General features: G+C 37.3%; 2 protein-coding genes across 4 annotated transcripts; both read left to right on the top strand.

Moving 5' to 3' along the window:
* Positions 1-4,508: 4,508 nt before the first annotated feature.
* On the top strand, positions 4,509-10,485 carry LOC121653816 (protocadherin-10-like). The gene is made up of 4 exons (XM_042007479.1): positions 4,509-7,098; positions 8,952-9,013; positions 9,107-9,219; positions 9,545-10,485. The coding sequence occupies exons 1-4, from the start codon at positions 4,594-4,596 to the stop codon at positions 9,814-9,816; spliced, it is 2,952 nt and encodes a 983-aa protein (XP_041863413.1). The 5' UTR covers positions 4,509-4,593; the 3' UTR covers positions 9,817-10,485.
* A 4,810-nt stretch (positions 10,486-15,295) lies between these two features.
* LOC121654809 (protocadherin alpha-C2-like) lies at positions 15,296-23,712 on the top strand. Of its 3 annotated transcripts, XM_042009119.1 has the most exons (3): positions 15,296-17,872; positions 20,266-20,302; positions 21,134-23,712. In XM_042009119.1, exons 1-2 carry the CDS (start codon positions 15,440-15,442, stop codon positions 20,275-20,277), a joined length of 2,445 nt encoding a protein of 814 aa, XP_041865053.1. In that variant the 5' UTR covers positions 15,296-15,439; the 3' UTR covers positions 20,278-20,302; positions 21,134-23,712. The 3 variants fall into 3 exon arrangements, with proteins under 3 accessions (XP_041865053.1, XP_041865052.1, XP_041865051.1); XM_042009118.1 differs by lacking the exon at positions 20,266-20,302; XM_042009117.1 differs by lacking the exon at positions 20,266-20,302 and having other exon boundaries at positions 21,131-23,712.
* The last annotated feature ends 4,201 nt before the right edge of the window (positions 23,713-27,913 follow it).

Below are 27,913 nucleotides of genomic sequence, written 5' to 3'. Positions count from 1 at the left end.
GCTGTTGTGTGGAGACATCTGGTTGCTGGTGGGTTAATTGTTGTACTCTCCATGCGTATCCAGCAGTGACCTGAATTACTCACTAATCTCCGAGTATGTTCTGAGTCATTTTTATCTTTTTAAGCAATTGTCTTTGTTGTTTATTGTTGATGTCTACACGTTTATTGGCAGTAATTTTTCATTTGTGGAATAAGTAATGTGGAAACCCTCCAAATATGGTGGGGAGAGGCTTAATAAATATGTTACACATTTTTCGTTTGTATTTTTTAGCAAATGGAAATGAAAATGAAAAAAAAATGGGTTTCTTGTGTAAGGTGTTGTGCCATTAAAGTATCTCACCAACTTTTTGTCCTTTTCCTGTAATTTGCACATTTCTTTTCCTGCCATAGGGTCATCTGTCAACTCAAGCTATATCTCCCAGATCTGTATTTCCAGCTCTAAACAGAGTTCATTGTACGGTGTTGCCATCTCTTTGTTTCAATCTTCCTGTTCCCTCATCCCAAATTGATAGAAGCAGAGGTGCTGCCCTCCTCGTTTCTCACTGTGAAAAGAGAGTTTATGTCGTTCCCCCCCCCCAACACCAAGTGCTTAGAAATGTCATGTAGGTGTCCTGGGAGGTTTTTTTTTTTTTTTTTTTTTTTTTTTTTTTGCTGTGTGTTTTGGAAATACAGTCACACTCTCAGGGAAGATAAACGAAGTGAGACTGGAAACTCCAACTTTTGTCTTTTGTGTGTCTAGTCAGGCCAAGACCTTGTAACAGAGTGTTCTGACACCACTGAGGCTTGACTGTGGGGAAGAACTAAAGAAATCATGAAGGAGCCAGTTTTTTTTGTACCTGAACAAAGCCACAGTTTGTTGTGTGATACAGTGATACAGAGATGAATATAGGAAGATTCAGATTCAGATTTGTTTATTTGTCAGAAAATTTTAATGTGCAAAACTATTGTATTTATCATGTATGTGCACGGTCCAAAACTAAAACAAAAAAGGAATATAAACACTTATGGTTCAGAGTATCTGTGCATGACTTTATCTGTGACAGATATGGATAAAATAGCAGATAAAAGCTTAGGTGTGGTGGCTTGACAGGTTTATGCTAAATTAGAAACCTGACAGCTTAGTGGTGCAAAAAAGTATCTGAATTACCTTCAGTTCAATTTAATTCACAGATTTTAAAACAGAATATAACAAATAGACTGCTACAAAAAGTATATTTGAACACTCTGGAAATTAGAGTTATTTAAATAAAACAACTGGTTTGCAATTGCTGATAAATTTTGTTGGGCATCTGTTTGATGTTTATTACAGGTCAGTAACTCCATCATTATTCTTCTGGATTATTTTAATCCCCAGCTGCATGTCTCCATTGTTCAATTAAACTTTGTCATATTTACCTCCACCAAGGCAGCGTTTAATTTTTGATTAAATTTTCAGAAGATCTGAGAAATGTAAAATAATAATAATAACATAATTAATAATACTAATAATAAAATAAAGGGAAAGAAAAAGAAATGAAATAAGGAATGAGTGATTAGATTTTGTGGGTGATCCAGATCACCGCCTGGATCCAGGATCTTTTGAAAGGATTCTTTCCTATGGGAGATAAGGATAACTTTGGCATTAGAGCTTCTAACTCAAAAACAGATGCACACATTTATTAGTTTAAAAAAATTACATTGGCTTGGTGGAGGTTTGCGCTCTCTGATTGCTTCTAGTTGATGTATAAAAATCCAGGTTTTCCAGCATGTTTTTTTTTTTTTTTTTTGGCTTTAAGCTGATTAATAGTACCAGTTTTTCCCAACAGTTCAGCCATTACTTACAAAAAGTGTTTGTACAGAATTTGAGCCTGTTAAAAAGCATCGACTAATGCATGCACTAGACTTCATGTATGCTATTACTTTGAGAAATGATGTCTTTACAATATCATGCCATGTTGCCACTCTTGCATGCTGGTTCATGAGAGGAAAGCAGAGAAACAGGCTGGCTCTCCTTTGTGCGTTCTTATGGCTGTGGGATGACCACACTAGCACTGGTGAATCTGATGAAGCAGTCAGTATGACAGGACTGTGGTCATTCTTCGTCTTTCACCTCTCCTTCTTCCAGTGACATTTCTGCCAAGTTTCAAAAACAAACACACTGAGCTGTTTAATTTCTCAAACGATGACCTCATGAAAACCAGTGTGCAGTTTTGTAGAGTGAAAAAGAGTAGTTTAATATAAAATTAGGAAGGCACTTTGCAGCCTATAGACTACATGCTACAATTTTAATGATTGTAATAAGATCCGTCAGTATTCTGTTCATGTTTTCACAGATTCTAATGTATTGGCTCCACAGAAAGTTTTAAAAAATTAAGCAAAAAGCATTAATGTCTCCTTTCCTTTCATTTTTCCACCATAATTTTTGCAAACTGGTTAAAGAACAGCAGATTTGTGGTTTAACTGAATCTTTAATAATAAACACAATCAGCCACAAGCACAAGGTAATATCCTAGATGTTTTATTTGTTTGTTTTTTTTTTTGTTTGTTTGTCTGTTTTTTTTTTTTTTTGTTTTGTTTTTTTACCGACTGCTGAATTATTTTGTTCCTTTTCCAAAGTCTTTATTTATTTACAGATTAATTGTTCATATTTAACCAAAGTTTTATTTCTCATTGGTGGTGTTATTTCATTATTAAGCTTTTGCTAAATTCAAACCATTGTGTTTTTCTGATAAATGCACACATGAATAAACGCACACCAGAACAGCACATCCTTTACATCCTTAGCCTGTTCACTGGGCTGTACACTCATTATGTGGGTAAAGGAATGATGTACTAATTAATGTCTCTGTCTTGCATGCTGTCCCTAAACAGTGTCTACATTAATTTAACAGGAACATGCAAGTATCCTGTTTATCATGTAATGAGAAGCAGGAAAATGCTCTTGAGTTTCCATCATAACCATCACAGTCAGTCATATGTGAAAACACATCTGTCAGTTTGGTTTTGGTTTGTTATGGTACATAACTGGCAATGCCTGAAAAACAAAGGTTAAATAAAATTCACATTAGTAAATACACTCTGAGCATGTTAGCCTACATCACATGTTTTTGTCTGATAACAGAATGCACAACACTGATTTTAACTAAAACCGCATTAAGGTTAAAAGCTGAAGAATACGGGCTAACCTTTTCTAATCCCATAGTTTTAAGGCTAAAATGTAATAAAAGACAGAGGGATTGATAGTCTACTTTTGCCCTTGAGTGAGGGAAAGAGAGAATTTGTGTGTGTGTGTGTGTGTGTGTGTGAGAGAGAGAGAGAGAGAGTGGGAGAGGGACGGTAACAGAGAGATAATCTCTTTTGTAGTTTTGATCCCCAAATGTGGTGGTTGCGTCCCCTTATCCCAGCTACTTAGTTTCTGCACTGCGTAAGTGATGCCGTGCACTTATGCTGCAAAAAGCAGGTCAGTATGACCACAGAGAGAAAACCACATGTGCATCACATGGATAGCCCTGGGATTATTCCTCACAAAATGTCTTAATTCCTCTGTTCACTAATGATCCAGGGAAAATGCCCTCTAATCTCCATTCCATTAATTAAAAAGAGCATGAGCCCATGGAAAACCTCACCATCTGCTGCAGTTTCATTTTTGCAGACAGATTGTGTTTTTAGTTTTCAACCAAGAGAACTGGGTTTTTTTGGAGCAAATTGGTGAAGCATGCATTGAGGTGGAGGGTAAACAGATACCTTTGCTCCATTAGAGTGAAAACACTGAACTACAGCGTGAAGGGGGGAATCTAAAAGGGAATCTTTGCAGTGCTTGATGTCTGGGAATATGAACTTCTTTGTAAGGACAATTTTACAACTTTTAGCTTTTATGACTTGTATAAAGACTACAAATGTGTTTACTTGTGACTGATGATACATTTATTTTTTTTTCTCAGATCTTTTAAAAGTTTAAGTGAAATGCTTTAATTGCTCCAAAATCCTAAACCAACTAAATCAGATTTCATGCAGATTATTTGTCACAGTTCAGCAGTGTTATGGACAATGACTTTATTAAGGAAATAAAACGTTTCCAATAGAATAATTTCTCTCAGTTTCAGTTTTACCACCCTGCAGTGTCACAGCAAAGTAAACCATTACATACAGATGGAACTTCTCATCAGTGTTCTGAGTTAAACTGGATATACCCAGAATGTAGCCTACCTCGGGAAAGGTGTTCTATCAGATTAGGTTCCATATGAGTTCAAAATGATGAAACACTCTTATAAGAAATTGAATGTAGCACTTCTGACCTGCGGTCAAAGCTCAGAGACTGTGACATGAATTTGATCGGGCTAGTAGGCAGGACAGATTATCCGAGCAGATGTCGTTTCCCCTCTATTGAAACAGTGGGGCCAATAATAAACTCTTGCACACGCACACACACAACGCACACAAAGCTCAGAGATAGACTTGTAGTCCTTGCACGCCCCTTTCTCTCTTCTCTCTTTTCTTTCAGGCAGGCAGACACCGCTTCAGTCCCACCAATGTCAAGTTTTTTTTGTTTTGTAAAGACTATATTTTCCACAGTTTTGACTCAGTTTTAATTTAATCGCCTTTCTTAAGCCTACAGATGGATACAGCCAGAAAAAGACTGTGTGTTTTTGTGTTCTTCATTTGTTTCTTGGATGCAATCTGGGGACAGATACGCTACTCAATCCCAGAGGAACTGGAGCACGGAGCTTTTGTTGGTAACATTGCAGAGGACCTGGGCTTGGATTTGGACAAGCTGTCTGTGCGCAGATTCCGGATAGTGTCAGGTTCTAAAAAACAGTATGTGGAGGTAAATTTGGAAAACGGAGTTTTATTTGTCAATGAAAGAATTGATCGTGAAGAACTATGTGAGCAGAGTTTGTCCTGTTCTTTTCACTTGCAAGTGGTCATAGAAAATCCTCTTGAGTTGTACAGGGTTGAGATTGAGATTTTGGACGTGAATGATAACTCTCCTAATTTCCCTTGGACTGAGTTTAATCTGGACATATCGGAGTCTGCTACGCCAGGATCCCGTTTCCCCCTGGAGAGCGCGCAGGATTTGGACGTTGGAACCAATTCGCTGCGTACTTATTTGCTCAGTGTAAATGAGCATTTCTATTTGGACATACAGACGCGCAGCGATGGCAGTAAATTTGCAGAACTGGTCCTGCAGACCCCATTGGACAGGGAGCAGCAGAATGCCCATCAAATGGTGTTGACTGCAGTGGATGGAGGCGCACCGGAGAGATCTGGCACTGCGCAAATAGATGTCACAGTTTTGGATGCAAATGATAACGCGCCTGTTTTCGAACAATCCTTTTACAGGGTAAGACTCGCTGAAAACGCACCTAAAGGCACAGTTGTCATCAAACTCAACGCGTCAGACTTAGATGAGGGTCCCAATGCCGACATCACCTATTCATTCAGCGGCCATGCTCCCATCAAAGTGCGCCAACTCTTCAGCGTGGACCCGCACACGGGAGAAATCAAAGTCAAAGGAGTGATAGATTATGAAAAAGCCAGGATGCATGAAATTTACGTTCAGGCCAAAGATAAAGGCCCATCTGCTGTAGCAGTTCACTGCAAAGTGCTTGTCAACGTCTTGGACAAAAATGACAACCTTCCAGAGGTGATCCTAACATCAGTGTCTACACCTGTGCAGGAGGACGCGTCCCCGGGAACGGTAATAGCAGTCATCAGTGTAATGGACAAAGACTCGGGTGAAAACGGAAATGTTGACTGTGAAATCCCCAGCCAGATTCCATTTCAGCTCCATTCCTCCTTTAAGAACTACTACACTTTAGTAACTTCAGATTTTTTAGACAGAGAGGCAGTGGCAGAGTACAACATCACCCTCACTGCTCGAGATATGGGCTCTCCACCTTTATTTACCAGGAAAACCATCCTGCTGCAGGTGTCTGATGTGAATGATAACGCGCCCCATTTTAAACAGCCTTCATATACCGTGTATTTAACCGAGAATAACGCACCAGGAGCGTCCATTTGCTCAGTGACTGCACTAGATCCAGATTATGGTCAGAATGCATATTTATCCTATTCTATACTTGACAGTGACATACAGGGGATGTCTGTATCCACATATGTATCCATAAATTCAGACAACGGGAATATTTACGCACTGCGATCCTTCGACCACGAGCAACTTAAAAACTTTCATGTCACAGTTAAGGCTCAAGATGCCGGGTTTCCTCCACTGAGCAGCAACGTCTCAGTGAACATTTTTATTTTGGACCAAAATGACAATGCGCCAGTTATTTTGTCACCTGTTCCGCACAACGGCACGGCACCCAGCGAAGCTGTGCCCAAATCAGTTGACGCCGGTTACCTAGTCACCAAAGTAAACGCTGTGGACGCAGACGCAGGTCAAAACTCGCGTCTGTTTTATCAGATGCTCCAAGCAACAGACCCGAGCTTGTTCGGCATAGCTCTGTACACAGGCGAAATCAGGACGATACGCCCGTTAGAAGAGAGCGAACCCACAAGGCACAGACTGGTCATTCTGGTGAAGGACAATGGTCAACCACCCCTCTCGGCCACAGTTTCCATCATTCTGTCAGTGGTTGACAGCCTGCCAGATTTGCAGCCCGATCTGGGTGACCTTTCACTGAGCCCGCATCACAGCTCAAACTTCACTCTGTACTTAATCGTGGCCCTGGGCGCAGTCTCCTTCACGTTTCTGGTGGCTATCATCGTCCTCGTCTCAGTGAGGAAACTGAAGGGCAGAGCGCCCAGCAAAGACTCCAGCTTCCCCTCCATCAGGGGCGGCTGCTGCTGCTGCTGCTCTCGGTCAGAGCTGTCCACCACCACAGAGGTTTTCAAGAAGTCCAACTTAAATGTCCGCATGTCCACAGGCGCGTCGGGGTGCGCAGAGGCAAACGGCAACGGCGCGCTCCCGCAGGTGTACTGCTACAAAATGTGCCTGACACCGGAATCATCAAAGAGCGACTTCATGTTCCTAAAGCCTTGCAGTCCAGTAATGTCATTCCAGCAGAATAATGCCAAGAGCACAGATTACCTGACTTCTGGTTGGAGCGCCGTAGACCGGAATGAGCTGTCCAACAACAGGGCAGCAACTCCAAATGAGGTAAGAAACAAATGAAACGTCTCATAATCCACTTTTAAGGAATTTTCTTCATGTAAAAACTAAACCAACCCAGACATGTCTCACTTAACCTGCTTTCTCATAAGTTTGGGATGCAGTACAGTAGATGGCGCTGGAACACGAGCTTCCATCATTGAGTACTTTGTCAGCCGTTTTACATGAAGACATGGCAACTTTTAAATAAACATTTTAGGAAGTAGTGTTATGAATAACCATGAACCCTCATTTGATATTCTTGTGAAACAGAAAAAAGTTGTCTCTTTTGCTCCTTCTGATGAAATATCATATAAAGATAAAGACAAAATATTTTATTTTATTTTTTTAAATAAGATTAAATAGACACTCATTTTCCAAACTCCATGGTGACGATTACATTGTTTGTACAATATTAGTAATATCAGACACAAAACTGTTTGGTTGTTTTGGTTTTTAGTTTAAATGTCTTACTCAGCCTAATCAAACTGTTCAAGAGACAAGAAAGAAAATGAACATTATTTTGACACACTTATAGATGTTTAAGTCGACGGGTGGTAAAACATTATGCCATAGATTAGATCCATTTCCATTTACTGATTTCAGATATATTTGTTTGAATTAACTCTCAAACCCTTGATTGAAACATGAATCTTAATGTGTGGGTAGATGTTTGGTGCAGCTTGTGTCAAATGTATGAAAACGGATTTAATTGAAAGTAGAATTAAATGAATAAACCTTACGAACCCTACACTACATAGAGAATAATTTGAATAACCATAATATATTATGGTGACCCAACATGATACATGATGCTGGAACAGCAAAACCTTAAAACAGAAATAATAAAAACAAAAAATGTAATTCTGTCAATGATATTTATTTCCCTTCCCTTATTTATTTATTTTTATTTTTATTTTTATTTTTATTTTTATTTATTTATTGAGTGTTTAATTTATGTCTGGCAAACAGGACAAAATGATCTAACAACTATAAACTCAAACCTAAAATTAAATTAAAATTTTGGTTCAGTATCAAATATGTTGTTTATTTTCATATTTACTCTTTATATTGTAGTTAAAGAAGGGACACATTTTTAACCATTTAAATATGAATTTTCAAATGGCTGTTCTTTTATTGAAATGGGCTTCGCCCCACCCTTCAATTTAGGAGAATTTACACCTTTTAGCTGGTTTAGGTGTTTTTTTTTTGTTTGTTTTGTTTTTTTTTTTTGTTTTTGTTTTTGTTTTTGTTTTACTAAAATGCATATTCATAACCTGGCTTATAAATCTATATATTACTGAAAATTTGGTGAGTTTGTCTCAGGCTGATAGAAAGAGATTATCAAAGTCCTTGTTATAAGAAACTAATTTGATTTGTTATTGTTGCAAAATGCAACAAAATATTGAAACATTTTTTAATTCAACTTTTATATCTGTTTAAAATACATTTCTGGACAGTGTACATATTAATTCAACAGAATATTGACTACATTTGAGAGAATAACTAAAAAATTTTAAAAATTTGGGATTTTCATTGTGATATTTGTTACTTTAACATTTTACTTCTTCTGTAACCTGCACACACAGTAGTTGATCTTTTAAAAAAAGATGTTTTGGGTATTGTGTTACATTTGTGTGCCTATTATTTGGCATTTTTAAAAAAAATATATAAGAAAATTACCTTTTAATTTTATTATTTGATAAAACAGTAATAGTGCCCCTTTCCAGCTTTCCAATTCAATCACTATTATTGATTTTCTTTTTTGTTTATCTCATATGAAGTTGATTTTACTGTGACATAATGCAGTGCAGAATTTTTCTATCAGTGACTAGTCGTGTTTTTATGTTTTAATGCTGCAGCTCAAAAATTCAAATAAGGACTGGACGTGGACCAAGAACCAACGTAACTCAGCGTACAAGAGGTAAACCCGTTATTCACACAATATTACACAATGCAAATACTCAAAAATATATATTTTTCATATTACTTCTGTCCTTTTTCTGTTCTTTTTTAGGTATAGTTCAGCAAATATGGAGGGGACTTTTTCACGGCAACAAAAATATGATACTGATGGATTTTCCTGCTCTATAGCACCACAATATTGGACCTGGGGAAACCATATGAATGGTAGGTGCAATTCTTGCTCATTATTGTTCCAGTGAAAAAGGGTGATCGGATGAGTGAGGGGTTCTTTCTGTGTCTGTGCCAGAGGATTTAGTGTGAGACGTAAAATGGCAAATCATAAAGCAGATAATACCAAACCCCAAAAGTAGGGGGATTTTACATGGGGATTATTCAGGTTCATGTGAGAGCTATTATTAACAAAAAAAAAAAAAACGATTTAAGAAGATGCCTTTAAACCACCGTATTCAGATTAAGCATGCCATATTTACATATAATCAATGCAGAAATGATCTCTCAATATAAGCTCTTTTATGCACATTTTTTCCAGAGTGTAAGAAGTCTCTTCAAGAGGGAGTGGCTCCTAACTATGCATGGACTCCAAAGTACACACAGCCTCATTCTGAACAACCAGACTACCAACACAATGTGTACATTCCTGGCAGCACGTCTGGCTACAGCACTTTGAAGCTGACACCCAGAGGAGAGCTGGATGTGTACAACACCTTTTCAACTTTCGGGAAGAAAAAGAAATTCATCTCAAACTATGAACCATCCTTTGACCAAGATGATGGAATCATAAGCAATTCTATGTTTAGATAAATGAAATGCCAGCAACACCCAGCAGTGCACTGCCTGAGTTGTAAAACAGACTGTTCATGTACTGGTGTTCAGTATTTTACTGGATTTTATAATATTGTAAATTACAGTTAAAAATCCAATCTGCATGTACATTTACAGTTAATAGCTCAGTTAACCAAACACAGTTGTTCAGTATCTAAACCCCCCGCAGTGGGACTAATAAAGGATGATTATTAAACAGTATCATCTCTTAAGCCTAAATTAGCAAAGCTTTGACTTCGTCTTGGCAAGGATTTTGTGGGCTGATGACAATTTACCAGATAAGTACATGTAAAAGATGTGCGGTTAACTTTTATAAATAAATGATCACGTGAAATTTTCTATTAAATTATATAAACTCTATCTTTATTGTACCACAGTAGCACACTGTTAAAATGAACAACAGTTGACATGCTGTGAAGTGTATCTGATGTTTATATTCTACCAGAATTTTACTGTGAAACTCTTAAAATGACTTTTTTTTTGTCTTAGCTATGTCATTTGCACTGCTGTGTGACAAAGAATGAAATGAATTTACCCTGAATATAACCTTTATACTCTTTAGGTTCAGAACAGAGGTTTCTATTGTTAACTGATATATTTGATCCATTTTTAATATGTAAAAGAAACTCTTGTATTTAACAACAAAGAATCAGTGGGTCTCTGTTGGCTCTGTTATTTACAGATACACCTATGGTTCTGTAGTCATAGTTTTCCTGTTTGAGTCTGGTCATACCTCTCTGCAGCAAGACAGCAATGTGAACATAATGTACAAGTAATGCAAAAAAATCCAGAATGGTAACACATGCAACACCAATTCATCTAAAACAAAGCAAATTCATACTACATAAAACAATAATAACAATAATAAAGAGTGCTTCTTTACAATTTGTGTTACCTTTATGAAGAATTATAGTAAGAACATGACCTCTTTGACTTATTACACTGACAGTGAAGGGTAATAACATGGAAGTGGCTTATGGACAATAAAGACACAAAGTCTCCTGAGAAAACAAGATTTAAGTATTATATATCATTGTATATATATATATATATATATATAGAGAGAGAGAGAGAGAGAGAGAGAGAAATTATAGGGAAATTATACTAGATAGGAATGATCACTGTATATACATTGTTTTATTTACATTATATTCTAATTTAAGTAAATATTCCCAAACTCTATCTTTGTCATTATTTGTTTTATTTTTTATTTTTTTAGATAGATAGATAGATAGATAGATAGATAGATAGATAGATAGATAGATAGATAGATAGATAGATAGATAGATAGATAGATAGATAGATAGATAGATAGATAGATAGATAGATATTGAAGTTGCAGGTGAATATCTTGAAATGGAAATCTGTGCATTTGAAGGTGGTGGTAGAAATAAAAGCTGCGTAAATTTGACAGAAATGTCTTTAACCTCTTGGCATTCTGGTCAGTAAACCACTGGGTTTAAGCTACTGCTGTGGAGATTATCCTTAAGATTCCCAACCTCCAACTGAGTTGTTGCAGACCAGGGGGTTAATCTTGGACTTGCTTTGGCTTTTGCCTCGACTTCCTCACTGAACTGCTTCATGTTCAAAAAGCTGAGTGCCAGGGGCCTGTTTCGGATTTATTTAAAACTCTCAGAAAATCCAGTCAGATGGATAAAATTGGGGTGTATGTGTGTGTGTGTGTGTTGCTTTCACCTCTGACACTGGAAAACTATCAGATATTTGAAACTCAAATCCAAACAAATCCAAATAATACAGATAATTAGGCTGAGATTATCTTTGACTGCATCAACTCCAGTACAGAAAACAGTCCAACTTAGTGGTTGGTGTGTGTTTCTTGTGCTGTAAACAAGGAAAGATAACCATTTTCAGTGCCCTGTCTATATCTAACTTTGTTACTTTATCTTCATGTATTTGTTTTGAGTCTTCCAATAATCAATATCTCCAACCACTCCAGCTAAAAGAAAGTGTTACCCTTAACTGCCCACTAGATGGCACCTTTCTCTCACACATGCCAGCTACTAAGAGATTCTTTGCCATCCCTCTGCATGTTTACACATGTATAACTTGGGCTCTTTCCTAATAAGGTGTGGATGTTGGGGTGCATGTTTGCACTTTAAAAAGAAAATTTAATTTCCACTTTTCTTATCTACGTTATTGGGAATTCAAAAGTCTTAAAAAAAATTGATAAGTATATTTGTTTAATAAATAAATTAATAAATAACAACAACAACAATAATAATAATAATAATAATAAAATTAATAATAATAATAATAATAATAATAATAATTTAGCCTAGTATTAAAGCCTAATTTCCCTATTTTAATTAATAAAGCAGAAAGGAATTAAGTTATACTTCTGGTAAACTTTTTTTTTTCAACTAAAGACCACGCATTAGACCACCATGCTGTTTATATTTTGTTTTATCCGTTTTTAAAATAACCACAAAAATACTTATCCCATATATTACTTGGAATGTCTTTCACTGCATGTATTTCAGCTTTCAGACCTCCAATGATAGCTATAACTGCAAATGTTTGCGTTTGTGAATCTAAAGAGTTTTATATTTCAGCTAAATGCTTCTGACTTTTACTGTTAAAATGATTTTAACAATCTGAGGTCATTAAACTGATCGGAGAACAGTATTAAACTGTGATCAACATCAAGATTATACACGATAAACACTTGCATACTATCACTAAGAAAAGGGAAGCTTCACTCAAACCGTTCTGAGACTCTTTCTGAACTTCTCACATGCTAACATGCAGACGTGTCAGGCGTAGAAATATTAATAAGCCAGTTTGTCTCCTAACTGTTAAAACACTTGTTTTGTGTGAATGGGCTCTTAAAGCTCCTTATTAGTTCAGACTCCTCTCACATTCAGCACAATTGTGGATGTGTTGATTAACTTTCCCACACCTGTCACATCGGCTTCTCTTCAAAGCGCTGATGTCTTTTCAGGCTACTAGACTGATGGAAACTGTTTCCACATTCAGCACAGGTGTACAGATTCTTTGATTCGCTAAAAATCTTTTAGGGATTTTCCACAGTCACAGTGATGTTTTTTTGTCCACATAGGGGGTCAGTTTATCAAAATGTCCCTCACAGGCACCATCCTCCTCCCCACTTTGAGACTCATCTGGATTTTTGGTGGCTTGGTGCTAAAAAGTTAAGACAGAAGGACAGAAACAACGGCAGCATATGGAAATACTAAATGGTAAAACTATTTTAACTGCACAGCAGGAAGTGTCTAGATACATGCTCAAAGCTGAAAAAAGAAGTGGAGTTAATTGATTAAAAGATATTCTCTACATGATTTTTTTTTTTTTTTTTACTTCTAAAATTAAGTTGGTAGCATCCTCCTAATAGCATTTTAGCTAGCTGGCAGATGATGAACACTGTGTTACCATGGTGGAACAAATACAATGTAAATATATTTTAAAGATGAATACAGTACATCTGCTAAACTTTATACCTAAGTTGAACATTTCTCTTCTTTTAAGCTTATTTTTCAAGAGTTTTGTTTGTAATACATTCAACTCTGGAAAAGCTCAGAACGTATTTTAAATGTAGAAAAAATATGTGTTCATGGGAAATTTTATGTGTAGCCACTGACAAAACTACCACTGACTTACTTCTGCTGGCAGTCAAGTCAGTTGTTAGTTTTGCTCATCACTGGACATCTTCATGTTTTCAATCTTCTCTGAAAAGACAAGAAAGCACAAAGTCAAAGAAGAAAACCCAGAAACAGAAACATTTTAAATCCAAATACAGAAAATAAAAAAGAAAAGAAAAGAAAAACATCACCAGAAACTAGGTCTGCATCAATGGGGATTGGAGACATAAAAATGAACAACTTTTGTGAATACAAAAAAAAAAAAAAAAAAAAAGACAAAACATTAATTTACTTTGTAATGATAACACACTCCTTTAAACTACATAAACTACCAATGAAACCAACTGTCACATGAAAAGCTGGAAGTATTCTGCAGAATTCTGACTTTTAAAAAGTATGAAGCAGAGCATCTAGAGGTTACTGAGATGTATTTCCACTTTCTGCTGATCTGCCACCAAATTCAGTTGTAAGCAACACGTGGGTTTGATGATAGTAACAATAACAGAAAAAAATCCAGAACCCGACTTGGTGAGGATTTGTCTCAACATAATCTCACTGGCTCATTTAGTGGAAAATGTAGAAATGACACAATTCAAGGTTTATAGGTCAAAGGTTATTATAATGATTCTATTTAGATTAAATAACTTCCATGATTAAATTAAATTTCTTTTAAGTGCAGTATTTACTCTTAATTAATCTGCACATCACAAATATAACACATTGAACATTAGGCTAGTTATTTGACAAGCTCTGGGAAAGTCTGTTATTGAGACATTAATTTGAGTCTGGTGTGTTAAACCAGGGAAACAGATGTCTACACAACAGTGGGCCTTGAAGGCCTTGTGTTGTCTGTGTGGTGTGTTAAATTCTTCAAAATGTCACTGGATGGCGCAAAAGGAAACAAAAGACTGAGGGGCTTCTTCTTCTGGAAACAACTTATGTCAGCACACAGTTCACTGAATCTGCAGGTAAATCAGACCTGTAATAAAGAGAGCAGCAAAAAATATTTATACCAAGAAGTATATGCTGCATGGGCTGTGTCATCTCTTGTCAACTTTATAATTAGAGACAAACGTTTGTTCCAAAATATTGTTTTTCAGTGGTTTAAAATCATGACAGTTTGATGCAAATGTGTGACAACAGGCATCAAGGTGTTGCTTCCCCCAAATTACAAAGTGTCATGGTAATGGCCCAAGTAAACAAGAAAACAAAAAACATGAAAACAAGTAATAGTGAAATCAATACTTCATCCTCTCTGAAATGTCACAGTTCTTGCTCAGCTTTAAGTTTACTTATTAAAAGTCCCTATTACTTATTGAAATCATAGATAACTAGCCTATTGCTATGGAAAATCCTTCCTTCTTTGTTAAAGTGGAGATGAAAAAGCATTTAATGAAACATATTTAATGGTCTATAGGTTATGTAGAGGATTTGCAGTGTTGTCAACTATATGGTGTAGTTTTGTAACATTAATCTTTGTTTAATCAGCTCACTTTGTTCTGTTTTTTTTTTTTTTTTTTTTTTCAGTAACAGACTCTGATTGCTTTGTTCTTGTTGCCCCAACAAAAAGCAGAGTTTTCTATATCTTCCATTTTAGAAAAATGTGCAACATCTTGCTGCAAACACTGAAGCGCTTCAAATTCAATCAAACATTTGGAACTTTTACTAAACCAAATGCAAACTGTTGACTGCACAAATATTTCAATTATTCTTTTTTTATTATTATTTTATTTTTGGCAATACTTTCTTATGTAAGCACCATTTCATCTCAGAGACCACTCCTCTAGCCCTCACAGGCGCTGTGCACGCCCCTGCTCAGCTTTGCCGTGAGACCTCAGCATCTCCAGCAGCACTGTGTCGTAAATGGGCCGCTGCAGCTACAACTCGTGGAGGCAAGAATGACACCGGTGCTTCTCAAGAAAATCTGATCGTAAGGACGGATTTGTTTCACTTCTCTCTTTTTTTTTTAAAGAAAACACCATAAAATGGCGAGTAATCTTGCACCTTTACGGACACGATTATTCGTGGCTGTTTTCACGTTCGTTGCACTGTGGGGATTTGCGTTCTCCATCACTCGGTACTCTATACCGGAGGAAATGGAAGAGGGTTCCTTTGTTGCCAATCTAGCAACAGATTTGGGTCTGGATATTCGCAGTTTTGAAGAGCGTAAAGCAAAGCTCGATGTCCTTCAGAGCAAAAATTACCTGGACATCAACAAAGAATCAGGGGAGCTGATAATCCGTGAAAAAATAGATCGGGAGACCATATGCATGACTAAAACAACCTCGTGCTTTCTGAAAATGGAAGTCATACTTTCACACCCGGTTCGCATTTTTAACATCGAGCTAGAAATCATGGACATCAATGACAACGCGCCTGTGTTTCGCAGAAAGACAATGCACTTGGATATTTCGGAGGCAACCCCTCCCGGTGAGAGATTCTCATTGACAAACGCTGTGGATGCGGATGTGGGGGCGAATTCAATCAAGACCTATTATCTCAGTGAAAACAAATATTTCAGCATTGACATACAAACCGGCAGCGATGGCTCCAAATATGTCGATTTGGTGCTCAGTGGTAAATTGGACAGAGAGGAGCATGCAGTCCATAATTTGATTTTAACTGCTGTGGATGGGGGGGTGCCTCCCCGCTCAGGTACAGCCAGCATCATCATTAATGTCCTGGATATCAATGATAACGCCCCCCTGTTCAGTCAGCCGGTATTTGCTGTCAATGCTTCAGAGAACTCTGCAATAGGGACGGTGGTTATGACCTTAAACGCAACAGACTTGGATGAAGGCACAAACGCCCAGTTAGTATACTCATATACACTTTACACCTCAGAGAAGACACAGGAACTCTTCTCTCTTGATCCAAACTCAGGTGAGATTAAAGTAAAGGGGGTGATTGATTATGAAGAGACTCAAAGTTTTGAGATGCACATACAGGCTCAGGACAGAGGGACAAACCCTCTGTCAGGACACTGTAAAGTGATAGTTTCTGTCACAGACCTGAATGACAATTATCCTGAGGTGACCATCAAGTCCCTTGAAAGAGCAGTGGCTGAGGACGTCTCTGTAGGAACACTGATTGCAGTGGTTAGCGTCAGTGACAGGGACTCCGGCGTTAACGGGGAAGTGGATCTTACCCTGAACCAACAAGAAACCTTACCATTCCGCCTAAACAAATCCTCAGAGGGCTACTATGAGCTGCTGGTGTCAAAGCCGCTGGACAGAGAGCTAATGAGCAAATATGACATCACACTAAGAGTGACAGACAGAGGCTTGCCGCCGTTAACTGAGAATGAGACCATTGCCTTAGAAATCCTGGATGTCAATGACAATGCACCCATGTTCTCGCAGTCCTTTTACACAATCCATGTTATGGAAAATAATCCACCTGGGGCATTACTGACATCTCTAAGTGCATTTGACCCTGATCTCAATGAGAACCAGTATTTGGTTTATTTCATAATGGAGAAAGAGATAGTTAACACATCTATGTCAATGCTGTTCTCCATCAATCCTGAGAATGGTGATCTTTATGCCTTAAAGACATTTGACTATGAGAGAGAGAGAGAATTCCTGTTCCATATTGAGGCTAGAGACTCTGGTGTTCCCCCACTGAGCAGCAATGTGACAGTTCACATCATCATTCTGGACCAGAATGACAACACTCCTCTTATTGTGTCACCTTGGCGAGCGCAGGGTTTTGTTGTAGAGGAGGTAATACCAAGATCCACAGACAAGGGACACTTAGTGGCCAAAGTGATCGCCATTGATGCAGACTCTGACCAGAATGCTAGGGTTACATACCAGCTCCTGCAGACCAGTGACTCATCCCTCTTCAGCCTGGATCAGTACAATGGTGAGATTCGAACAACAAGGATGTTCAGTTACAGAGATCCAAGACAACAGCGGCTGGTAGTTGTTGCTAAAGACAACGGCAACCCTGCACGCTCTGCTACCGTCACTATCAGGATTTCAACAGTGGAACATGCCCTGCCCATCTTAGAGACTACAGAGTTACCACTCGAGTTTGATGTCTTCACAGACCTAAACTTATACTTAGTGATCGGTTTAGGAGCTGTGTCCTTCCTGCTGCTGATAACCATCTTGGTTATTATTGTTCTCAAGTGTCAAAAACCAAAACCAAAGGCCATCAAGATCCCCCCGGTTAATAGAAACAGTGTGATCAGCAGGAACAGCGTCATCAGCCAGAGAAGCTCTACCATTGCAGATTCCACCCTGATCTCCAGTGATGCCTACTGGTATAGCTTGTTCCTCGCTGAGACCAGGAAGGGTAAAGTGGTCGTGAGGCAGCCCATTATTCCCAAAGGAGCTGGGTATTTTGTTTCTAGTATACCCAGGAGCATAGGGCCAAGTGAGACCACAGACTCCAGAGCATCTACACTGGAGGTATGTTGAAATGGGAGAATGTTTTTTGTAAAGATTAAGTATTAGTAACCATGTCTGACAAAGGCTGAATAACACTGTATTTAAGATTTATTTTTTGAGTTTTTAACTGTGATTTAAAAGGTTATAAAATTTAAAAAAGACATATAAAAAAGTTTTATTTCTACAGTAAATACAGCCTCAGATGGAGAATGGCACATTACATATTACACACTGTCGTGATTTATTGCAGAAAAATGCAGGAACAGAATGAAGTACACCCTCAAAGCTTCCATAAGAATTAAGAGAAGAAGACACAGTTGTGTGCTGCCATTCAAATGCATCACTGATTATCAGCAAGTGTGAGCACATTTGTAAAAGCAGAAATTTTGGCAGTTTGCTGGGCTGGAGCATTCAGTGCCAAGGCAGCAGTGATCTTAAAAAAAGCTATTGTTGTTGCTATCTGTCTGAAAATGGTTATAGGGCCATTTTCAAACTATTTTGAATCCATTATTTATCAATGAGAAAGATTGCTCTTTGGCAACTGACTTTAATGTTTTCAGCTTTTTCCAGGGGTGAGCATCTTAGAAAACCTGGAAAACCCCTCAGATCATGTAGTGCTTAGAAAAATTGCAAAAAGCCCAAGAGCAACATGTCAGACTCCACAGGCCTCAGTTAATATTTTAAATGTTAAAGTTCATGACAGTACAGTTAGAAAAACACAGAAAAAACATCTTCTTTCTAAATAGAACATGGTTGCACTGGTAGCACTTATATTTATGCTGTTGTAGCTCAACAAATCACTTCTGGTTCAACAGGGTCATTTGGACAGATGAGATCACCGTGGAGATGCTCGGCTGTAATACTTGCAACTTTACATTTAGAGAAAACCACACATATAAGCAAACATCTCATGTCTGTTGTCAAGGCTTTTCTTCCCTTTTTAAAGCAATAATGACACAGTTTGACTGCATGTGTTATTGTTCATCTAATGTTGTCTTGACCTAAATTAAACCTGGTAAGGACTAGGTGATTATCATCTTTTTTTCTGTTTTTTTTTTTTATTTATTTATTTATTACATTTTTACATAAACATATTTCAAATTAGAAAAACTCAATTCTTCTGTGTAGAATTTAATGCTCTTTTGCATGAAAGACTAACGGATGTCTAATGCTCACAATTTAAACGTTCCAGTGGTTTAAAATTATTCACAAATTGCATTTAGTTCAGTTTAGTTGACTCCTGTTCAGGTAATTATATAAATTATTTATTTCTATTCTTAACTACATTTCAGGTCCATTTTATGTTTTTTACTCTTCTACAAAAATCTGAAAGTTTTGTGCATGAGCTATTTATCAAATTCAGACTTTTGTCAGTCTTGGTAGCTTCTGACAGCCTGTTGGTTTAGCAGCACAACAAGATTATTTATCTGTGATTCGTTGTATTTAAAGCTGGCTACAGCCCTAAGAAGTTACAATGGTTGAATATTTATATTTGTCCATTTTGATAAGATTTTAAGCACAACTTCAACTTGGCATGTTATTAAATCTTTATATTGGTACTTAAACTGAAGGAAAGGACATAAGTTTTACCACTCTGCATCTCACTCCGCTATCTGTACTTTGAAATGTATTCAGGCTGACACTACTGACTAAAAAATCAAAACAGTTTTTTATTATTTAGTTTGTGTCTATGTTGTGAGTTTGAGGTTTAGAGTGTGGAACATTCACTCGCTGAGCGTCTGGGAGCAGTTAAACTTTCTAACAACTTTGTAACAATGATTACCTCAAATTATTTATTGGTGATTATACTATGTAAACTAAAATAAACAATGCCCAGTTATGTATAGATTCAAATAAAGTCATAGAATCCTAGTGTTTTTTTATTATTTCTATATTTCTAGAGCAAACTATCTACATTTGTATTGCATTATTAGGCCAAAAACCCATCCCATAATTACCCTCCATTCCCAAATCTGCAATTGTTTGATGTCTTATGTAGTATGTAGGTCACGTATTGCAGAAATGATACATAAGACACAATCATAGCACAACTAGTAGGCGTAAAAGGGGGAGTAACACAAAGAAGCCCAGATGTGGGGAGCTCCTCTAAAGGGAAGAGTGATTTCTCTGCCCTAAAGGAGATGTGTTCTGAATCCCGAGTAACACTCTGGAGTGTAGTAGACTGTTATCACTGTATGCATGCTGAAAATGATCCAGATGTGATTTGCTCTTTGTACAGCTGGACCTACAGAGTAATCTGAACTAAGTGATCCACTAAAATTTTAAACAGTGTGAATATGCATGCACAGGTGCACATGGAGGAGGAGAGACACACTGTTGTGTATGATGTGTATTTGTTGTGAGTTTGAGTGTCGCATATCCCACTGAACCTGTCTCTTTTCTCTGTTCTGAAGTACTCAAAATGAAAGGAAGTCCATTCTTCAACTGGAGGTATGCTGGTTGCTAGCTAAGTTTTGTAGAGCCACTATGATTGTGCAGACATTTTCTATCCCTTTCTATTTAGTACACATGTTTAGTTTTAAAAAATGATCTGATAAACTGTCATAGTTTCCAGTGCAAATCTCTGCTGTAAATCTTTTGGCTTCCCCGTCCCCCTGATTAAATAGTACAGAATCAAATATTTCCATTTGAGCTTGTCAGACTGTCCCTCACAAATTCAACAATCTGGTCCAATTTAATACGACTGTGAACACTAGGATTGGATTTGGTTGGCCTCTCAACTGACAAAACCAGCTTCCAATGAAAGCTGAGATTAGAATAAAATTGGCTGTTGGTCAGATTTTTGTTGTGCGTGTCTGGCTAGCTTGTGGTGATTTAGGCCAAAGTAATACCACAGACAAAACAAAACAAAAAAAGATTAAGGAAACGAACTCAGCTATTCTCAATACATGATCAACATGTGACATATCTAAGAACAGGAACTTTATAAAGCATCCCCATATCCCGACACACAAAGCCTGTAATTTTGATACTTGTGACACTGGCTGACCAAAATCTAGGACAGCAAATGTGATGTCTGCTAATGCATGCATGCAGATGTATTAGAGATTGATTTTTATGAATAAAAATTTCTATAAATGACAAATAAAAACGTTTGAAAGAACAGAAAAACACTCAAACATAGACGCAAGCTACTGATTTCCCCTTGATGGTGGCAGTAACCAGTCACAATCCACTGTTGCATGAGTGAAGACTTTCTATAAGATTATATTAAGATTGAATTGCTGTTGTGGCTTACTCTGTTTTTCTGTCCCTCAGCAGGATCCCAGAAGAGAGCTGCGGTGATATAATCATCTCTTCATGGGAGTCTCTGGCTGAAACTCTCCTGTGACTCACTAAGAAGATGTAAAAATCTCATCCTCCCTCGGTCCCTTCACCACAGCTCTCATCCTCTCTGGTTCCTTCTATCCCGAGACGCAGACCTCAGATCGCCTCAACTTTCTACCACTGTAATTCTTTTAAGCATGAATCTGCATTATTCTTTAGCAAGTATTTGGACAACAAATCATTGATAGCAGAATGTCTGGACATTACTTAAGAGGCCACATGTAGAAAATCATCCCTTCCTCAACTCTTTCAAGCTTTTCAATGGACAAGTTTGCCTTCTCTCCAGGGATAACACAGTGTGCTATAGTTTCAGAAGCCATTAGCAGTTCTTAATGTACTTAAGTTGCTGTCATGCTACTTTTTTTTTAAATGCAAGAGTCTAAAACACGCCTAAATATAAACTTACATAAGAATCAGGGAGAATGTACTTCTTCCATGGATCTGATTAATTCATAACTGTAGCTGGTTATGTCATTGATTCAGGCCTGGCACTTGGTGTTTTCTTGTTATCTATTATTACTTTTTTTTATTATTTGTATTGAGTCTTTGAGTTTAGTAAGGCTCAAACTGTTAATGTAACTTTCTTATAAAAAAAACAAAAATCAGTGATTGAGTTATAGATATTTTTCCTAAGTGTTTTACTCAACTTTTGAATGTCTGAAAATGACAAAAAAAGAATGAAAGAAAACTGTCAAATGCAAAAGAAAAAACAGAGAATCTTTACTTTTCTTTCTTTACTTTTTAAATTGTAGATGCTTTAGTTCTGTGGAAATGGTAAAAGAGGTCAGAGAAGCAAAAAGACTAAATACAGATGTGCAATTCATTCTCCAGTTTATATAGAAGCTATGAAATGTGCTGCAATATTAAATTTTCTGAACCAAATCAAAATCTAGCATACATTTGTAGACATTCTGCTTGTTTCCTTCTGCCGGGGCAAGGAGAAGGCACATCTTAAGCCATTAAAGAGATAGGCTAGAGTGGGAACATCTAAACAAATACAAAGAACTTTTTTTAACACAGGGTCAACTTTCAATGAAAACTCTCTCTGTAAGAACCTTTATTTATAAGCTATATTATTATTTTTCCCTAAAAACCGGCAGTTCAAGTCATATCAGATTTCAATCAATACACAAGGTGCAGATGTAAAATAGCAAATAAATTTTGAAAGATTATGAAAATTAACATTTAAAAGAAAACTTTTATAATAATACTTTGTTTATTGAAACGAAAGAAAGAATATCAAAATGTATTAATCTATGCCAGGGTACAAGAAGACATATGGTACAGGCAAGGTGTTTTTTTTTTCCAGTATTCATGTTTTTTTATATCTATTTTTCTCTTATTGCTGTTTTTAAGGGCATTTTGTGTTGCATATTTCCAGTGTAGTGCATATGATGTTGTTTTGGTAGTGTACATAACTATAAAAAAAAGTATCAAAAATACTTTTTCTTGACTTTAAAGTTAGTGCTGTTGCACTACGATTAAAGTCAGGACTTTGATTTCTCAGAAACACGGAGCTTATTAAGACCAGTCATTAGGGTGTTTCATGATAACATGTAATGGCGTGAGGTGAGAAGATTGGATTATGAGAAGAAGAACATTGTGTTAATTACAGCCACAGTACTTTGGTGCTGACTCTGCAGACTGCATTAATGTATTAAACAAATGACAGCACTATGAATTTTGGGATATGCACTGAATCTAAATGTGCTCACAGCAGTAATGCGGTGGATGTATCCAGCTTCATGCTCTGAGTAGGTGAAATTTAACCTCCCTTTTCTCCTCTCTCTCACCGTCTCAACAAAGCCAACCTTTACAAGCATTCAGCTGGCAGTTTGTCAGAGTGAAGATTTCATGTGATGAGGGATCTCTTGCTGTGGAGTACATTAAATTGTGCAATCATTGCCAGAACTGATCGATTCCAACAGTATTTATAGGTGTTTTTTAATTGCACATATGATGAGCTCCTTGCGTGCCTTCTGCAATTTAAAAGATGACTGTTGACAACTGAAATATTGGGGTTTCCTATAGTAAAATAAATACCATTTGCTCCCATGATATAGTATCTTTAACTGCTCTTTGGATAGGGACAGCTTTTGGATCAGAGCAGATGTTCTGTGAAGAACCAATAGATGCATTTATTGTAAATGAAACTGCTTTATACTTTGTGTTTTTTATACAGTAGAACATTTTGATATCTTCTGTATTCACTGTGATCGAATGGCACAAGAGGTGCTCGTGCTCAGTGTTGTAAACGTGAGTTATTTCTCATTTGTGTACACAGCTTCACCCACCCCCAACAGGGCTACTTTGCCAATCAAATTGTACAATATGCTTCAAGGGTTGCATCAAATGTTCTCCAGCTCCATCCCATTTAGCAGATCAAAGATAGTATGGGTGCGAAAGCTCTTGCTTTCTTTTAAGTCTACTTAATTGACAGATTTTGATGTTGCTTATTTGGCTTAAATGTACTGCCTGATCATGCTAGTTTGAATAAAGCTTTTTAATCTGTCTCTGATGTGTCTTGTTTGGAGTAATGAAACAGAAGTGAAACTTCCTCCTTCCCTGAAATTCCCTCACATGCACACATTCTGACCTAGTTTCTCTTAATAACGCCGTGTGCTAATTCGTGGAAATTGAAAACTAAATAAAGGAGAAGAGCCTATAGTTTAAATTGTGGAAGTAGACAAATAATAGCTTTGTCATGATTATTAAAAGTCATGAGCAAAATTGCAGAAGTCTGCTCCATGCTGTGACCACACCGGGTTGTCTGTCTGTTGTTCTACATAAACTGAATAATAACAGAGTTGATCAAATATGCTTTTTTCATTGTAATCAGTAGGAATCTATTATGTCAAGCTTGGCAAAATATTCAGTTTGTGGTAACATCCTCCATATTTAGTGAAATCAAACAGTTCTATAAATTAACATCACATTTTCTGTGAAAACTATGAAAATATCCTATTATAGTGACTGACAGAAAACCTGAGATGCAATAAAATTGCAAACTAAATTTAAATTGGATTTGAAGTTGAACATGTAACAGGTAACACTGTGGTACTGAAACTGTTTGAAAAGCTGAAAATACTACATTAAAGGCCTTGAGGACCTTGAGTTACTTTCAGAGAATGTAAATTAGGTCAGTGGAAATAAGCAGAGCACCTGTGGCTACGTTCTTGTGTGCTGAGTGTTGCTCCCATCAATTCTTCTCCCCGGTGGGCTATGCTTTCAGAGCGGGTGCTGTCCGTGGTGCTGAAAGTGTTGCACAACCCCTGCTATGTTAAACCAGGACACAACCTGAGCAAAGCCTTGCTTTTGATTACTTGAAAGTAGAAACAGATTTTTCTTTCCTTTTAAAACCTACTCTGCAGGTATCTTCGTTGTCTTATTTATGTGTTCATGGTGTTTTAGTAAGTAGTATACACTCTGTAAAGCAGCACTGTCTGACAACCACCAGCTTTAGGGATTTGTATAGAATGAATGGCCTGCGGGGGTGGGTGCAGGCCACCAGCACTGACACCAGCCCAGACCCTGCCACCCAACTCACACCAGAGTAGCCCGCCTATCTGGCCCAACCCAGACCCCACTAATAGCCCACACCCACCCCTGCAGGGAGGCCTCCAGCAGCAGCCTCCTGAGCCCGCACCCTGCCATCAGAAACCCACAGCCACTGCAAACACTTTGCATAGCTATTTGCAGGGCTCATTTCTTGTCACCTCATGACCGTGAACAGAATAGAATATATTAAAAGGGTTGAGTTCAATAGTTTCTTGTTAAGGAACCACAAAAAGCAGTGGTGAAAACCATTATCTGAGATGAAAAGATATTGTCTGGAAAAGGATAAACACAACTCTTGCAAACTGTCTTTGTATAGTGCTGCACTAACAGGTCTCCAAGCTTCATCATAAAAAATTTAAATCTGTCTCTGTCACATGGAAAATTGCTTTTGTTTGCAAAAGTTAGACCAGTAGATTGCAATATATTGATCCAGTAAGTGTTTTCACTTCAGGCCGCTGTTTGTTTTTATTTTGAGCAGTTAAGTATGTTGCTCAAAGTGGATATGTCCAAAGGGTTAAGCTGCTTAAGCACATTTTAACCAGATTAGGTGGATTTTCTCAATCTGGTTGAGATTTTTATCATAATGAAAATTATTTCAAATCCATTTCAGTGTGATAGTGCTTTAATTAAGAAAATAAAAATAAATAATAAAAAAAAAAACTTTACCAACTTTAAACTGAAATGTATTCTTCGCTAAAATAATTGTGGTTTAGTAGTACACAGGCCTTGGGTATGAGGCTGTTGACAGGTTATTGTGTGAAAGATTTTGTACTTTAATCAAAATAAATAAGAACTTTTCCATGTGTTCCATTTTTTGTTTTGTTTTGATCTGATGATCAGTAATAAATTGTGAAATTCTCATTTATTTAGGCTATTTCAGAGAGTTTTTTAATATTGCTATATTTTTAAATCTGTGTTGCCTTTTACAATTGAAACATCATCAGTCAAAGTGTCAGACATGCTGTGAGTGCTTGACCCATTTTGTGCGATACTCTGGCTGGAGCCCATGCACAATGGGGTCATGAGTCTTATAACCTAGGGCTTTGGTTTGCATAACAGTTGAAAGAATAAAACGAGGATGTCTCTAGCAAGTGTCTAGTGATGTGTGGTTCTAGCAGCAGTCAGAGGGAAAATTGATGCATCATTCATCTGATTCGGAGATGGTGCTGTGTGAAAAGATGAAACAGTCATTGCATTGGTGCAGAAATGGATATGAACAGGTTGTCACTCTGAATTTAGGAAGGACAATGGACAAGACAGGAGGACAAATCTGTTATTGCATCTGTAAAATTTACCATATAAAACTTGAGATATCTCCAGACAACATCTGTCTTGTTGCCTTTATGTTATATCAGTTTGCATTTGATCAGGATAATGCTGCAGCAGAGAGTCCTGATTATTGGACTGTACAGACAAATAACATACAGGACTCACATTCACATAGAATCCAGTGACTGAAATAGTGGATAATGATGTGAAGGCTGATCTGATAGAGTGCTATGATGGGGCAAGTGCAGTCAGATTTAGACTTCTTCTTGAGTGATGCCTGTGGCAGGTTATTTATGTGCATGGCTGCCCTTGCCATGGGGTTGCTGCTGCACTAGTTTGTGTTAGTTCTGTGCTATTCTGTGCTGGCTATTTTAGATCACTTCAGGTTACTTAGAATTCATTACCAGCAGAATAGTTTGGTAACTTGAGGTTATATGTGTAAAAATACAGAAATGCATATCCTTCACATCTGTAGTGCTGCAGCATTGCAGTGGCAGTTTGTGTGACATTTGATTCACAGATGAATGAACAGGCACAGACTCCCTCGGTGACTCAATTCCATCCTGCTGCTGAATCACTTAAGACCAAGTGAAATGTAGACTATCTTTGGATGAAAAAGGTTAAGAGAGGATTATCATAGAGTTTGCTTTCAAACATGCTTCCCACACACCTGTTTTTGTGTTGGCATATTTAACAAAAAAGTATACTTTTGTGTAAGGACAGAACATCACATTTAAAATGTTGATCACAGCTCGCACATTCATCAATTTGCCGTTGCCATGGAAACACAAGTCTTATGCAAGAAACTCAAAATGGTTCCTATAAGCGTTCAGGTGAACAATAAGCAGTGTATTTGAATAGAAATGTTTAAGATGCTTAATTGTTTCATTTTGTGTGTCTGCTGCACAGTCTCTTTGCAGGTGTGTATGTTAAGTGGCTGGTTCCACCCATGAGTCTGTGCTATGTCCTAATGTTTAACACATGTTTGTTTGTTTGTTTTTACATGTTCTGTATGATATAATTACTAGTCATTCAAACCCTTTTTGTCTTATCACTGGCACCCTGTAGGCTGAACTTTACAACACAATGGAAGTTTAAATTCAAGATATGAAGGCCTGTCTCCAGCAACCAAGTTGTCTTGTTTTAGGAGTTATTTGTGCACAGCTGCGGATGTAAAATAAGCACAGTACAATCTCTTTTAGATAAAAATAACAAAAAATGTAACAGGTTATCCCATATTTTTCCTGTAGACATACTCACTTATGGTATTGTTAATTAATTATTTGCTTAAAAGAATAATACAAACTTTGATTCTTCTAACAACACCCAGTGGCCCAGCTAACTGTACAAAGGTCATTCACAAGTGGCAATGTGGCTTTTCCCCATTAGATGCATTCATCCAGTGATCTATTGTGCTTAAGGCAATCGGGACACCCTTGTCCTGCCAACTGTCGTGACCGACTTTGCTTGTCTGTTTTGGATGGATTTTCCAGACCCCAGCTTCATTCTGACATGATGTACCCTCTCTCTGTCAGAAAAATGTTAATACGGACTCATTACTTTTAGTGGTTTAGTTGCACACAGCAGGGTTTGCAGCTGCTGTTCCATGTTACTCATATAAATAAAAGCTTTGTGCTCTGTTTTCAGTTGGATTCTTCTTGTTTCCTTTTTGTTGCATGAGGCAAAGACTTTCCCACACATTTAAAAAAAAAGAGCCATGGTTGCTGACTTAACTCTCTGTGTTGAGCACAATTCTAATAAATAGTAGCCTGAGAACCTCCATTGTTGCCCAGTCTGTGCAAAATCTGCACCCAGTAAAATGCTCCTGTTGTTACATTCACAGCATAAACAAGTAATTTCTTCTAAGTTACAGTACTGCATACTCAA

The sequence above is a fragment of the Melanotaenia boesemani genome, chromosome 15 (assembly GCF_017639745.1).
Source record: "Melanotaenia boesemani isolate fMelBoe1 chromosome 15, fMelBoe1.pri, whole genome shotgun sequence".
In the NCBI taxonomy this organism is placed as follows: domain Eukaryota; kingdom Metazoa; phylum Chordata; class Actinopteri; order Atheriniformes; family Melanotaeniidae; genus Melanotaenia; species Melanotaenia boesemani.
The sequence above is the reverse complement of the archived record's forward strand: the minus strand, read 5'-3'. Positions and strand labels throughout refer to the sequence as shown.

What these genes read in the sequence shown, in the direction of transcription:
- LOC121653816 (XM_042007479.1), top strand. Translation starts at nt 4,594, where the DNA reads ATGGATACAGCCAGAAAAAGACTGTGTGTTTTTGTGTTCTTCATTTGT. An exon ending in CGTAACTCAGCGTACAAGAG is followed by an intron (nt 9,014 to 9,106) that starts GTAAACCCGTTA and finishes GTTCTTTTTTAG; the next exon opens with GTATAGTTCAGCAAATATGG. An exon ending in CTGGGGAAACCATATGAATG is followed by an intron (nt 9,220 to 9,544) that starts GTAGGTGCAATT and finishes CATTTTTTCCAG; the next exon opens with AGTGTAAGAAGTCTCTTCAA.
- LOC121654809 (XM_042009117.1), top strand. Translation starts at nt 15,440, where the DNA reads ATGGCGAGTAATCTTGCACCTTTACGGACACGATTATTCGTGGCTGTT. An exon ending in CCAGAGCATCTACACTGGAG is followed by an intron (nt 17,873 to 21,130) that starts GTATGTTGAAAT and finishes TCTGTCCCTCAG; the next exon opens with CAGGATCCCAGAAGAGAGCT.